The sequence below is a fragment of the Leuciscus leuciscus genome, assembly GCF_965113295.1.
Source record: "Leuciscus leuciscus genome assembly, chromosome: 17".
Classification (NCBI taxonomy): Eukaryota; Metazoa; Chordata; class Actinopteri; order Cypriniformes; family Leuciscidae; genus Leuciscus; species Leuciscus leuciscus.
Window position 1 is genome coordinate 32,954,927 of NC_138741.1, and position 16,210 is coordinate 32,971,136.

Below are 16,210 nucleotides of genomic sequence, written 5' to 3' on the forward strand. Positions count from 1 at the left end.
TCTATCTATCTATCTATCTATCTTTTGTAATAATGTATGATTTGCAAAAATGTCAACTGCTGCGTCTGTGTGTAGATGAGAGAATCAAAGTGTATGCGCGTTGTGCACACGCTACATTGTTTATGCCAAGCATGCGCCCTTAAAATAGCATCTGAATGACAACGTGCCTCTGACTTTAGACTAGGTTTTTCCTGGTCTGTGGCGGAATTGTTTTCTAAACCTGCAAAATAGCATCAGGGAACGTTTGCGCCGGAACGAACCGCCCCGGGGAGCGCAAGTGTGTTTCCTAATTTACCGGCGTGCGTCTGTGGAGGGAAAAGTCCGCTGTGCGCGGGTGCAAAATAGGAATGATACATGCGTCGGTGTACAAAGTCAATTGCGCTGGGTGCAAGATAGGGCCCATAGTCTATCATCACATTCAATTAAAGCTGCAAACTCAGCAAAAACATAATTCCCTTTGCCCTGCTGAACATTTTCTAGGGATATTTTCAGCGTTCTGTCCACTTCAGCAAAAGAATGCAGATGTTCAATAACCATTAGTGCAACCGAGCACAATGCAAATCATTCAATTATAATTGAGCCAGTTCTGCTTCTGGATTCCTGGCTTGTCAGTGCGTTTAGCTTTCACTGCGGTTCCTCTAGAGCTCTAGATTTACCTGATTTGTGATCAAGCTGTAATTAATCCTTCCTCTTCCAAAGTCAGCCGCGGACACGGCTTATGTGTGTGTGTGTGTGTGTGTGTGTGTGTGTGTGTGTGTGTGTGTGTGTGTGTGTGTGTGTGTGTGTGTGTGTGTGTGTGTGTGCGTTTGTTTCATTCACGGATTGTTTACGTGTATCTTGTCTGTTACATTTTTACCTGTTTATTACTGTAAAATGATCATGGTGAAATGTTGATTTGCACGTGTGTGCTGCACACCCTCTTGGGATGTTTGTTGGTGTATTCTGGGAAATCTGATGTGTCTCTCTCTCTCTCTCTCTCCCTCTCTGTAGCTGATGACTGTCGACTGCTCGCTCAGATCCCAAAGGTGCGCTGCCTGAGAAATGAACGCCGGGAAGGTACGTGTGAAATGAGAGGAGTGGAGACACGCTCATATATACTGAGATAAAACATGTTGAATGTTTTATGTTGAATCCGTAAATGCTGTTCAATTATTGGAGAGATATTTAAACAATTCAGAATTCATATCTCCCCTGGACATATTTTTCTTTCTTATGCACTTATGTACCGTTTTTAATCTTACACTGTAAAACATTGGAATCTGCAATTGTTGCCTTAAAGTGCTATTTCTACCTGATTTACCACTTACAATTGTTTTTGTTGATTTAAATTAAAAGAAATGATGTGTATATATATATACACAGTATATATATATATATATATATATATATATATATATATATATATATATATTATTATTTAATTTTTTTTACTACATAATATATAATCTAATACAATTTACTAATAAAATTACAATAATATAATCATATTTTTCACTAGAATAAAACCATTTAATTTGACCTTTTTTCATTGTGCTAAACAAACAAACAAACAAACAAACATAAAGAATTACAGCTTCCAACAGGAATAACTCACATAAAAAACTTTAAAAAGTCCAATAGCCTTTAGTTTAGGGGAAATTGTATATGCCCCTTTGGAGAAGACACACTACTGTTTAAAAGTTTGTTTTTTAAAGAAATTAATACTTTTATTCAGAAAGGATGCATTAAATGTATCAAAAGTGACAGTAAATACTTTGTTACAAGTATTTCAAATAAATGCTCAAATAATCATGTAGAAAATCTATCACGGTTTCCAAAAAATATTAAGCAACTGTTTTCAACATTGATAATAAAATATACTAAGTATATTAAAATAGAAAACAGTTACTTATAATAATATTTGACATTATTACAGTATTTTTGATCAAATAATGCAGCCTTGGTGAGCAGAAGAGACTTCTTTCAAAAACATAAAAAAATCTCCCCAACCTCAGACTTTTGAACTGTAGTGTATATCTACTTAATGTTTATGCCTAATCAGCATTAAGGAGGACATAAGCATATAGATGATGGACTTAAAGCTGACAGACATGGACTAAATGCCACAAAACGCCCATTTAGATTTCACATGGGAAACAACCCAGTAACTTACTGAGTGAACTGATGAGCTTGATTTGTGCGCTTGTCTGTTATGGGAAAATGAAGTTATGTGTAATGAATGTGCTTGTCTGTCGGTGTCGATCAGGTCTGATCCGGTCTCGTGTCCGAGGAGCGTCTGCGGCTTCGGCCTCCATCCTCACGTTCCTGGACAGTCACTGTGAGGTCAACACAGACTGGCTTCAGCCCATGATCCAGAGAGTCAAAGAGGTGCGTCTGATACACTCTCTGCCATACGTGCAACCCTTACACACGGCATCGCTAACAGCGCCTTCGTTTTTTATTTTTAGTCAGACTACTCAGCCACCCGAGCACAAACACCCCATAGATCATCACTGTGCCATTATTTACAAAGATTATCTATAAAAGAACACTTTCAGACCTGGTATTAAAGGGTTAGTTCACCCAAAAATGAAGGTGGCCCAAACTTGCTGGCCCAGAAAAGTTATTAAAGAGATCGTTAATATAGTCCAAGTGACTACAGTGGTTCAATCTTAAGTATATCAAGCGACGAGAATACTTTTTGTGCGCAAAAACAAACAAAAATAACGACTTTATTCCACTATTCATTTCCTTCTCTCTGGGCCTCGTAGTGTTTTTGCGCTGCGCGTCTGTGTTATACGTCATCACGCATCACACACATGACCAGCGTCGGCCAATAGTGAGCCTACGTGGTGACGTGTAACACAGACGCGCTGCGCAAAAACACTACGAGGCCCAGAGAGAAGGAAATGAATAGTGGAATAAAGTCGTTATTTTTGTTTGTTTTTGCGCACAAAAAGTATTCTCGTCGCTTGATATACTTAAAGCAACAACATGGAACTTTTCCTCTGCGGTCGCCCTACAGGTTGGAAGCGGAATTGTCCATTACCGCTGTCGTAAAATGATTTACGGTTACTGTATATGAAGCATGCAGGTTTTTTTCATATGGGCAATGATAATATTAATCTTCCCCCTTTCATAATTTATACATGTTTATTAGACTAAACATTTTAACTCAAACATTTGCGATTTGCATGTCGATTGCAATGCTCAAATCTGAACGAGAATGATAGCGATAGCATCCTAACCATCTAAAACTACCATGTTAGTGTTTACTAGCTACCAGATTGATAATTCGCTCATCTACTAGCTGATTCATGAAGATAAATAAATGGAGGACCAGATAGTTTCCGTAACGTAGCCAGGCAGACAACAGATTAGAAAAACTATAGATAGTATGCAAGCAATTTACAGTTACTTACTAGTTCAACAGCATGACGGCCAAGTCAGCATCGGTCTGGTAACTCTCCTCCTCCATAAGCTCACGCCAGCGAGCAAACGCTCGACCAATATTGATCCTCGTCCTGCCTTTCAGTTTATCACTCTCCCTTTTCCTCTTCCGACTCTACTCCGACAAAACCTTTGGCTTCTTACGTTTCGCTGCTGCTTCAGCCATGACGAAAACAGACGTACGAAAACAAACGCGCTGGTTGGTCACATTTGAGGAAGTGGTGGGCGAAGTGACGTATGCCGTAAAGCAGTCGAATTTTGTAGTTCTTTTTGAGCGCTGGTTACTACCCGCACCCCGAAGTTACATAGTGCCAGTAAAAGCGATACAGACCCCGTCAGGCTCTGGCAGACGTCTCATTCAACCTATTGTAAGTCGATGTACTATCACAAGGGTCTTGGAAATATATTATGAAGGTTGAAAAGTTACATGTTGTTACTTTAAGATTGAACCACTGTAGTCTATGGAGAAGTGAATCCAGCACTCAGATTTCATCAAAAATATCTTAATTTGTGTTCCGAAGATGAACGAAGGTCTTACGCGGTTGGAACAACATGAGGGTGAGTAATTACTGACAGAATTTTCATTTTTGGGTGAACTAACCCTTTAAGATGCGTTTTGGTCGATCGGATCACAAGTTGATGACGCTAAATAAAGGTGTAACTGGGTCTAAAAGGTTTTGAGCTTGTCCACTTTCAACCACTTCCAGAGGTCATCGAGAACACATTCGACCGGATTGCTTTCGCAGTGTAAACGCTCATGTGGACGAATGTGTTCAAACCGCCACAAAAGACCATCTTCTCTCCGTCTACTGACCTCATGCGTAACATTATGAGAAGAGCTCTAGCCAGACGGGGTTTAAAGTTTGGTTTGAAGATGAAAACATATCAAGCACAATGTTCTTTCATCATTCCTGATTTCTAACACACACTCACAGTGTTCGGCTGGTCTTGTGTCTGTCAGAGCAGAAACGAGAGCTGATGCTCTGTGTGTTTTTCCGTCGTCTCCAGTCGTGTTCATGTGTAAATTGTGTGATCTTATTTCATCCTTTACATCTAAAGATCTGAAAAAGCCCATACATTTACCCAGCCATTGACCCTCCCCTTGAAGAAATCAGGACAGAAGTGGTCGGAAGTGGACAAAAGACACGGATTAAAAACCCAGGTGTAAACAGGAATGTGTCTCACTCGTCTACTTGTGATCCGATTGACCAAAACACATCTTAATACCAGGAGTAAACAGAGCCTCTAATGCATAACAGTTTATTTATTTATGAGGCAATATATAATAAATGCCTTCCCTTATTTATGTACAGTGACTCTGTAATGAAAGTCCACTGAGGCGAGTTGCGGCTGAACCCATGTGCAGTTTATTTACAATAATACAAAATGAGCAAATCAAAGAGACTTGGACTTTGACTAAAATAAACTGTAAAAGACATGAAACTATAAAAGTGAGCCAAAACCCAAACCAATGTGACAAACTCAAAACATGCAAATAACAGCGGCAGTGATATTGTGAAATATTATTACAAATGTAAAATAACGGTTTCTGTGTGAATATACAGTAAGCTGTAATTTATTCCTGTGATCAAAGCTGAATTTCAGCATCATTACTCCAGTCTTCAGTGTCACATGATCCTTCAGAAATCACTCTAATATGATGATTTGATGATCAATTATTACCAGTTATTATTGGTTCTCAATTATTAATAATTATTATTATTATTATCAGTGTTGAAAACTTTTTGTGTGTGTTTGGAAACTGTAATACAATTTTTCTTTTAAATTGTAATAATATTTCACAAAATTACAGTTATTTCTGTATTTTGGATCAAATAAATGCAGCCTTGGTGAGCAGAAGAAAAAACATAAAAAAAAATCTTAATTACTCTAAACTTTTGACCGGCAGTGTAGTTTGTTGTTGACATCAAGCATGTCAAAGTTTGTCCAGTTAGTCAGGTGCCAACATGTAGGATCTGTCATGGAGAACTGGCGAAATGTCGAGCTATTCTCCAGACATCATGCAGACAGTGTGTGGAGGAACGTCAGAAGTGTGTGTAGCTTACGAGCGACACTGATCATCTCTGATTTAGAGCAGTGCTTTCTTCAGGAATCATATTTTACATTGGTTTGCGTCATCAAGTCATGACGCAAACCGCTCTACAGTTGTTAACAAAATTAAACACAAACGTCCCAAATCTGAAACAGGCAAACCAGAATGCAAAGTGATTGACGTTTTGGAAAATTGACTATAAATGTCATTTGAATTTGAGGCTCTCAGCACAAAACACATCACGTCATGATTATCATCAGCGCATGAGCCTGTCTTTAATGGAGTCGAGATTTGTTATTAGATTTGTTCACAATTTCAGAGGATGATGCATGTCATGCAATAACCTGCCAATTTGACTAGCTTCTGACTAGTGACACGAGATTTTGCACAATTACTGTAGTATAATCAGATTTTGTACTTGTGTCCGTGACCCATCAGAATGAACTTGTGACCCGGAGAGCGTTAAAGGGCATTAAACTACTCGGTATTGTGTTTTAGATAGTTGTGTGTCGTGTCAAGACGTTTTAATACACTCTCAGTCTTCGTGACCTCTGCTGCAAATCACGGTGTTTCAGCAGTGTGAGTGTTGAGAGTCAGTAGTGAGTCATAATGGCCTGAATCCAGTCTGGTTCTTCAGAGGGAGATTTTCCCAGAATCCGAGCGAGAGGAAAGCAGTTTGTCTTCTCACAGCTGCACCATGTAGACTCTCTCGTCCTAAATCATCAAGAGTGATTATCATCTTCATCTTCATCATCATCATCATCATCATCATCTACTCAACTGCTGTCCTCCAGCATTAGAGCTGTAACTGATCTTGTTTGTGCTACAGACATTGATACAGAATGATTTTTCAGATGAATTTTTTTTATTTTATTTTTATTTTTTTTATATATAGTTTATTTGACTAGAATCAAGGCCAGGCAAGGCAAGTTTATTTATATAGCACATTTCATACACAATGGCAATTCAAAGTGCTTTACATAGAAGAAATTAAAATAATAAAAAGAAATAAGAATAATTAAAACAGTTTAGAAAAATAAAAAATAAAATACAGTACAAACAGTCGGACGAACAGCGGCACAGTGCTCATTCAGTAAATGCATAGCTAAACAGAAGTGTTTTGAGTCTGGATTTGAATGTGACCACTGTAGGAGCACCTCTGATCTCTTCTGGAAGCTGGTTCCAGCTGCGGCTGGCATAATAGCTAAAAGCAGACTCACCATGCTTAGAGTGAACCCTTGGTATTTCTAGCTGATATGATCCTAATGATCTGAGTGATCTGTTGGGTTTATATTCAGTGAGCATATCTGCAATGTATTGAGGTCCTCCTAGGCCATTGAATGATTTATATACCAGTAATAATACTTTAAAATCAATCCTAAGTTTAACTGGGAGCCAGTGTAAAGACCTGAGGACTGGTGTGATATGTTCATATTTTCTGGTTCTGCTCAGAATCCTGGCGGCAGCGTTCTGTATGAGCTGCAACTGTCTTTAAATCAGTTTAATACACTCCATGAATGTTCCTATTTCTTTTCCATTTTTTTAGTCAGGGGTCATTTTTTTAATACTGTTTGTGATCGCTCTGTGTTTGTGGTTTTCTCAGTCAAACACTATGAGCTGACGCACGTCTGAATAATCAGAGAACTGACGACACACACACTGAGAGAAACACACACTGTTCAAACAACACTGTGAAAGTGTTCAGTGTGTGAAGTCTTGAGCGGCACTCAGTCTGACTCTTCACACTTCAACAGACTAACAGCTTCTAATGGATATGGAGCTAGAAAGATGACAAAGCAATTTGAATTTTGTACATTTGAGGCATATTTTTATGGATCTGCATTTATAAACAGCAGATTTGGTGAAATTAGTTAAAAAATATTCAGTTATGAAATTAAAGAAATCACAAAGTTTGCAGCTAAAGAAGAAAATCAGGATTCGATTTTTTTTTTTTTTTTGAATCTGAATGATACAAATGTTTAAAAATACAAATCTGTTAAATATGCCTCAAAAACTATTTGTTAAATGTCACATTTTATACAATTCATTTTTTTCTGGATCCATAAAAATAACAGTTTGTAAAGAGATTTATGATAGTAAATGGCCATTTGAAATTGAAAGGAAAAAAATAATATTCTTATTCTAGAGTAAAACATCATTCAAACATACTCACCTTGTTTGGACACTGTACTCAAGATATATAATTTCAGTCCATTTGGATAACACAGTTTTAACAAATAAACTTGTCAACTTAATGTGATTCATATTTGACAGTCATACATGAATGAAACAGTTAAGATTACTGTAATAGTACTAATACAACGAATGATTTTAGATACACAATCACCATTTTATATGTTTATCATCAAGAAATCCAATGTTTCAATCTCATATGTTGAAACTCGTGTCCACAGCCATATTTTAATCATGTTCATACTTTTTAAATGAATTAATGTTTTTTACAATTAACAGATTTGTGCTGATTCTAATTTAAACCTTTTGAATAACTGCATTAAAAAATTAGTGAAATAAAATCAAGATGCAGATAATTAAAAATAAACCATAATTATTTTGAGTGCAGAAATCATACCTGTTTCATTTATGAATGACTGATCAAATGTGCATCAAATTAAATTTATTAGTTTGTTTAGGTTAAAACTGTGTAATTCAAATGGATGGAAAAATTGACAAGCCATGCACGACTAAGCGGAGTGACCTGATGTTGTTTATGATTGTCTAATGCTGTATGAATCTATGAATCTATGTGGGATACGTTGCAGATGGATTTCTGGGTCCCCCTCCTCCACACACACACACACACACACACACACACACACACACACACACACACACACACACACTGCAGCTCTGAGCACAGAGTTCAGTGTCTTTGCGTAGAGCGCCAGCTCTAATTGAAAACATTTGATTTTCTTATGCAGTTGTAATATGAACTTCCCCCGCACAAGTTTTTTTTTATGTGACACACGCTTACAGTACATGCTCATAAATAGTTTTATGTACAAGTGTACTCACACAGCAGCAAACCATATTTCAAATGAGTATATTTGATCTATTTCAATTTATGTCTTAATTTAAAAAAACTACTTATGTAATATATGTGTTATTTATGTATCTGATATATTACCTTAGCATTAAAACAATCAAACCGAGGGGGTTTCTAGTTCAGCTGCTGATGGAGGGAGAGACTATACATTTGACATCTCTCTCTCTTCTGACTGCCACGATCCATCTCTCTATAATGTGTTCCTCTTTTGGAAAGTTGTGAAAAACAAACACAATAGAAAGTTGCTGTTACAGAAAATGGAGGAATGATATTTGTTATGGTCTGCTCTACAAGTTTACACTGCTGTTCTGTAGTTTACTCTGAGAAGTGTGCAGCTGAAACCAGACTTAAAGTGGTCAGCTGGTGTCCTGGACTGGCCATACTGGATTATTACAAAAGAAAACATGTGGGGCGGAGACTTCATTCTATGCATTGGGTGTTGATTGGATGTTGAGATGTGGGCGTGACATGCAAAAGGGGCGGAGTTTAGGTGCACTAAATGATTGGCATGCGTCGACATTTTGATGAAAAATTACAAGTCATAGACAACACAAAAAAACATAGACAACACCGGACACTGAACAGACAGAGCTCAAGGCTTAAATACACTGGGAACTTACAGTTTTTCTTGATTGCTTAAACACTAGAACCAGGCTTTTGAACAAAAATTTCAAAACCATAATGCCATTTATCAAAAAGCACACCCATTTCCCTGTTTCGACACATGAGTCAGATTTGTTGAACTGTCACTGCAAAACTCTACACACAAATCCCTTCAATTCTCATTACCTACACCATGTTGTCATTTAGAAAGCACTAGCATTCAATATCGTTAGAGTCGGTTCATTCAGTTTTGGAACAATGGATCCAGAAAGACATGAAGGAAGAGGTCGAGGACACTAGAGTGGAGGAGGAGGAGGACGGTGAAGGTGAAGGGCAAGGGCAAGGAGACAAGTCTCGGATGAAATTCGTGCCACTCTTGCCCATGTCTTTGTCCACGTCTTTGACTATGAGTGAGTCTGGGCAAAGAGGAAGGCCAAATTTGAGTCACTTCACCGTCGCCTCGATCATAAGAACCTTCAGGTAGATGTACTTCAGACTGCTCTACTGTAACTCTTGAGAGCTGTACCATGTGCTGTTACAACACACACATGTACTGTAGCTGTTGCCCTATACTACTGTAAAACAGTTTTTCTTGATTGTTTACACACCTTTTCTGAAAGCATGCCTCATATTCTCAGAACTCTACACACAAATCAAAAAACACACACACAATGGGCAAAACCCCTCAATTCTCCTGCAAAATGAAACTTTACATTCAAAACAATGTTATTTCTTCTCAAAATTGTATTTTGTTTTCAAATGACACACACAAACCATCATATGAATAGACATTTATAAGAACCAGTTGAACACTGATGTGCTCACTGTAAAACACTATGATGAATGGAAAACACTTCTTCTCCATTCATCATAATGACTTAGAGGCCTTTTCTTTTGTTCAGTGTTCACTTACTACAGACAGTACATACATAAGTGTGTTGTAAAATATTTGAGAATATTGTTTTTATACTCAGAACACACAAATACATGGTAACAAATATATTTTATTTTCCCCACAAAAACAATGTACACAGTGTACATCCCAACCAACACAAAGTTGTACATACAGTGGTCTACATACAAAACAACAGAAGAATTGTTACAGTTTAAGTAAAACTTTTTTTTTAAAAATCCAATGTTGGCATCCATTGCTCCATTGAAGAGCTCACCTGTTGCCCTTTTATGCTAAAGCTCTGATTGCTAATTGTAAAACCACAAGCAACAGAACTTACCAGTTTTGGAAATGTTGTTTTGAATTTATTGCACCAGTGTGTAAGACTGTGTTGTAGTGTGTGTGTGTTTGTGAGGGCTTGTGTGTGATGTCTAAGGGGAAAGTTTGGTTTTTCAGCAAGACTGAATGGTTTTGAGTGTAGAGCTTAATTTTGACCTGAAATTAGGACGTTTGGGGAACTGGGTGAGGCGTTATGGATTTGTGTTTAAAGTTTTGAGAATACAAGGCATAGTTTCAAGAAATGTGTTTAAGCAATCGAGAAAAACTGTAATCAAGGAGAACAGAAACAGTGTCACATATGCTGGATAGTTGATCTGAGAGATTAGGCTTGAAGAGCAGTCAAGTAGAATTAAATAGGGACCAAGAAACAAACAGATACAATCCAGTTAGTAACATAACAAAGACCAGAAGCTAACTGAGGAAATGAATACACTCTGGCAGTGGGGACAGGTGAGACTCTAATCACACTCTAAAAAACACTGGGTTAAAAACAACCCAATTTGGGTCGTTTTCAACCCAAGGGCGGGGTAAATATGGGACAGAACACATGTTGGGGTAGTTTTACCCAGCAAATTGGGTTGTTTATTTAATCCTAATGGGTTGATGTAATCCATCATACTGGGTTGATATAAAACTATAGCTTTTTTTCTTATTAATGTCTGGTTTGCATGATAATTCCTTTATTTTTTATCATGTTTTACAGTAGACTAAAGCATATTTTATATAGTTTTGAACACATATTGCATACAATTAAGCTTGTTATATTCTAACAAATATTAGAAGTAAAAATGAAACATTTAGAAGTAACTCACGTGTTAACGGCCAGTCTCTGTTGTCCCGTTTCCACCGTAACGGCGTTGGATCTCGTGTCGGCACTTGTATCATGTTCAGCGGGGGAACTTCTAACTTCAGACCGCCGCCCTGCGTTTCACTCGTAGCCAAAAAATCATACAATTAAACGATATACAGAACAATAACAAATTTATAGACACAGAAAATGTACACAAACCTTTATTTTACCGAAGACACGCAACAAGTTGACGGAGCTGCACTGCTCTCTCCTGAAGAGGTTGCAACAAGCCCGCGAGAAACAACTCAATCCCTGGGTTGTTATGTCTGACCCAGGATCTGGGTTACAGAAAAACTACCCAAACACTGAGTTGTTACGCCTGACCCAGGATCTGGGTTACACAAAAACTACCCAAACATTGGGTTGTTACGCCTGATCCAGGATCTGGGTAACACAAAAACTACTCAAACATTCGGTTGTTACGTCTGACCCAGAATCTGGGTAACACAAAAACTACTCAAACATTCGGTTGTTACATCTGACCCAGGATCTGTATAACACAAAAACTACCCAAACACTGGGTTGTTACGTCTGACCCAGGATCTGTGTAACACAAAAACTACTCAAACGTTCAGTTGTTACGTCTGACCCAGGATCTGGGTTACACAAAAACTACCCAAACATTGGGTTGTTACGTCTGACCCAGGATCTGGGTAACACAAAAACAACCCAAAAACTGGGTTGTTACGTCTGACCCAGGATCTGGGTAACACAAAAACTACTCAAACATTCGGTTGTTACGTCTGACCCAGGATCTGGGTAACACAAAAACTACTCAAACGTTCAGTTGTTACGTCTGACCCAGAATCTGGGTTACACAAAAACTACCCAAACATTGGGTTGTTACGTCTGACCCAGGATCTGGGTAACACAAAAACTGGGTTGTTACGTCTGACCCAGGATCTGGGTAACACAAAAACTACTTAAACATTCGGTTGTTACGTCTGACCCAGGATCTGGGTAACACAAAAACTACCCAAACACTGAAAAAATAACCCAAAAAATTTACCCAAAAGGCTCAACCCAGGATTTGGGTAAAAAAAAAAAAAAAAAAAAATTCCAATTAACCAATGAATGACTATTGCAAACTAGGGAACATGAACTAAATACACTGGAACTAAACACAGGCAAAGTAAGGCAAAAGATTATAAAAATTAAAGTCCATGGACCCAGACATATGGAATTTGTGACAAACAGGTGTGTGGAAACTAATTAACAGCCAGAGAAACGGTCTAAGAACTCAGGCAAACAGGAACAGAGCAAACAGAGTCAAAACCAAACCAAAACAGAACATACCAGAATACTCACTTTATTAATATGCCTACATTAATTAATCATTCATAATAAGATAGCATAGCATGCATTTAGAACATAGATGGATTTTCGTTTCATGCACTTTAGAAAACTGAAGCACAGATGCTGTCTTAATTTTTAAGAATAATCAAATCAACTCATTTTTAAATCTTGGCTAGCAGAATCTCATATACTATAACTTAAAAAATAAAAGTTGATATTGGTTAAATTATTTTGAGTTAAAGTAATGGAAAAACATAATTTGCCATGACTTATTGATCACATCACTTTTTACAGTGTGCTGACTTCGCACACAAATGTCTGTGTCCTCTATGCTGTATTTAGCTGGCCTGAAATGCAATAATGACTAAATAAACTCATTAACATAAATGCTTGGAAATATTCAGACACATAATGAAATAATTCATTTGGAATGATCATTTGTGGTTTGTGTTCTCCTGTAGGATCACACTCGTGTGGTCAGTCCCATCATTGATGTCATCAGTCTGGATAACTTTGCGTATCTGGCCGCCTCTGCAGACCTGAGAGGAGGTGAGAGAACTCAATCTCTTTCAGAAAGCAATGAGAGTAAATGGAGAACTTCTTAGATGTTCCTCCTGAGAATAATCCCCAGTAATCTCACATGTGTCTCCTCTATAGTATTAGAAATCTCAAACTCTGCTCAGACAAAGTCTCAGTATAAACCAGTGTTATTTTAGTATTTATTTATATACTTGTAGCATTAATTAATATTTAGCATTTTATGTTTTCATTTTTGTGATTTTTAATAGTTTTTAATTTTAGTTAACAATAACAACACCCAAACATGTCACCAAATTCTTCTAAAATCAAATGAACCGAGCTTCTATCCACATCAGTTTTATAGCTCTATATTCTAATTTCTCAGAATTTGACTTTATCTGATTGACTTTAAGAATTTATGTCTGTTTTTATTTAAATTTTTAGGAATATTAGGAGACAAACATTTGAGAGAGCAATTACTGTTACCTGATCTTTATTTGAGAAGATATGATTCCCAGTATGCACAAACTTAGCAGAGTGCTCTGTTGGTTACAGTATTTCCTTTCTTTTTATTCATGTTTTTAACAATTTCTTTATTTGTGAAAAATACAATATTAGAATTACAGTATTAAATACTATGATTGCCGTTTATTTAATATATCGGTAACACTGCAAAAGGGTTGTGCAAACATTAACATTACATAATAGTTAACATGAATTAATAATCTTGGGTTATGTAAATGTCTACATATACCAATTATTTTTAATATAAAAAAAAAAAAGATGTAACATCATTAAGAAAGAACTAAGGTGATCTAACAATGGACAAAAGTATATTTATAGACAATATCTATAAATGAACATTAACCAAGATACGTTAAAAAGAAATGTATTAATTCATGATGCCTATAGAACGTAGCACATGTTAATTATACACCCCAAAAGCATAACATTTAGCCTCGCCACTCTTGAAGTAGAGGTGCCACCCTTGATCGGCCACCAGAAAATACACATTGGTCCACCACTAGTCTGATTGCTGACAGATTAAAAATAACTGCATGTGTTTATTCGAGTGATCCAGGAATAACTGCCTCACTTTTCCCCCTATGACATCAGGTTTCGACTGGAGTTTACACTTCAAATGGGAGCAGATTCCTATAGAACAGAAAATGGCAAGAAACGACCCAACACAACCAATCAGGTGTCTCTCTCTCTCTCTCTCTCTCTCTCTCTCTATCATATACATACAGTACAGTATATCAAGTAAAGATTTTTTTTATTTCAACCAAGAAGTTGTTTTAGAAATTTTAACACAAAGTTTTGATGTAAGATAAATAAGACATATGTAAAATTGTAGGTCAATAATAGAATGGAAGCACATTTGTAACAGAAGATCTACAAATTCAAGCCCCCAAGAGCTTTTATAAAACTAGAAGCATTTTTACTGTAGGTCTCAGACCTTTCAACCCCACTTTCTGTGTAAATAGTATATAACAACCAAGAGCGTAGGTTTGATTTTGACGTTGGTGGGGACATAAAAGCAGCAAAAAACAAAACAAAAATCTTTATTCAGGGATTGACATTAATGTTTTTAGACTATGACGAGAACAACAAGAAGGCAGAGATTTAACTTTACCTTTATTCTGTCCATAGTGCATTTGTCAACATCTCTCATCAGCATCAGAGTATATACACATATAATGCATAATTATGTAAGTACTCTATATAATATATAGAGCACTTACTGTGAATTACACAATGTTTATTTTAATTGACACAATTAACTGAACCAATGATGATTCTGAAAGAAAACACGACTGTTGTTGAAGAAACGAACACAACTTTCATGTGCATCTGATTGACTTTTAGTTTGTTTTTAGTTTTGAGGATATTTGAGCTAACGGTTTGCTTCATACGTTCAGTTTAACAACATTAAGTTAAAGTTAAAGAGGGTAAACTTTAGCATTCAACTGAATTGTGCACGTAGGCTATGATTCAAACATGTGCCTTACTCTGTTCACTTAATGAACGTTCCTTGATATAACACAGTTTTCTTACGTATTTACTTTGACTCCTTGGTAATGGTAATGATGGTATGACCCATTTCAGATGCATTCAAATAAAACAACGGTGGTTATATATATATATATATACAGTAGTCAACATTGTCAAGTAGTCAAGTGGTCAAGTGGATCAAAACCTTTCATCAAAGTTATACATGAATTTTGAACAATACCCGTTCTTGTCTTAGGAAAACTTTGATGATCTTTTTTGATCCACTTCAAATGTTGACTACAGTATGTATATATATATATATATGTATTTTTTATTCTTTTTTATTAATTTTTTTTATCAAAATGATTGCTAGTGCTAGGGACAATTTAGTATTGCTGAATATTGGTAAGGACATGTCCCTAGCATTCTACACCCTATATTTCTATACTAACTACTGTTCATGCAGGACCCCTGTAATTGCTGGAGGAATCTTCGTAATGGAAAAAGGCTGGTTTAATCGTCTGGGCCAGTATGACACTCACATGGATATTTGGGGTGGTGAGAACTTTGGTAAGTAATGATCAAATGTATGACATTATCCTGAAAGATTCTTTCACTCCTCTTGTGTGAATGTGCTGAAGTTACAAACATCCTGTGAACAGTTTAGCAAGACAAGCTGCAGAGATTGTATAAAGAAAAGTGTGTGGTGAAGATGTCCTCACTAATATAGTCAAACAAACCTCAGGGATATTATTGTTAACTAAGACTACAACTAAAACCATGAAAAAAGTGTTAAGTGAAACAAAATAAAATATACAAAACTTCAGCTAGTTGCCAAGGCATTGTTTTCTTCCTTTTTTAGTTTAACTTGATGTATTAAAAAACTAAAACTGAAATAAAACAATAAAAACTGGACAGACTTTAAAAGAAAACTAATAAAAATTACAAAAGCTTCAATTGAAGTTAGTTAGTTCACCCAAAAATGAAAATTATGTCAGTAATTACTCACCCTCATGTTGTTCCAACCCCGTAAGACTTTCGTTCGTCTTCTAAACACAAATTAAGAAATTTTTGATAAAATCTGAGAGCTGTCTCACTCCTCCAAAGGCTGCAAGGTAATTCCATCTGCCGGTCCAGAAAAGTTAGTAAACACATTGTTAAAATAGTCCA

At 36.6% G+C, this 16,210-nt stretch overlaps 1 protein-coding gene across 1 annotated transcript in view; it reads left to right on the forward strand.

Moving 5' to 3' along the window:
• Positions 1 to 16,210, forward strand: part of galnt16 (UDP-N-acetyl-alpha-D-galactosamine:polypeptide N-acetylgalactosaminyltransferase 16) — a 51,395-nt gene that overhangs the window by 20,082 nt on the left and 15,103 nt on the right. The window contains exons 5-9 of the mRNA XM_082143502.1: positions 991 to 1,056; positions 2,246 to 2,367; positions 12,988 to 13,075; positions 14,162 to 14,246; positions 15,507 to 15,610. Of these exons, the coding sequence (XP_081999628.1) occupies positions 991 to 1,056; positions 2,246 to 2,367; positions 12,988 to 13,075; positions 14,162 to 14,246; positions 15,507 to 15,610 (465 nt within the window). The remainder of the gene's footprint in view (positions 1 to 990; positions 1,057 to 2,245; positions 2,368 to 12,987; positions 13,076 to 14,161; positions 14,247 to 15,506; positions 15,611 to 16,210) is intronic.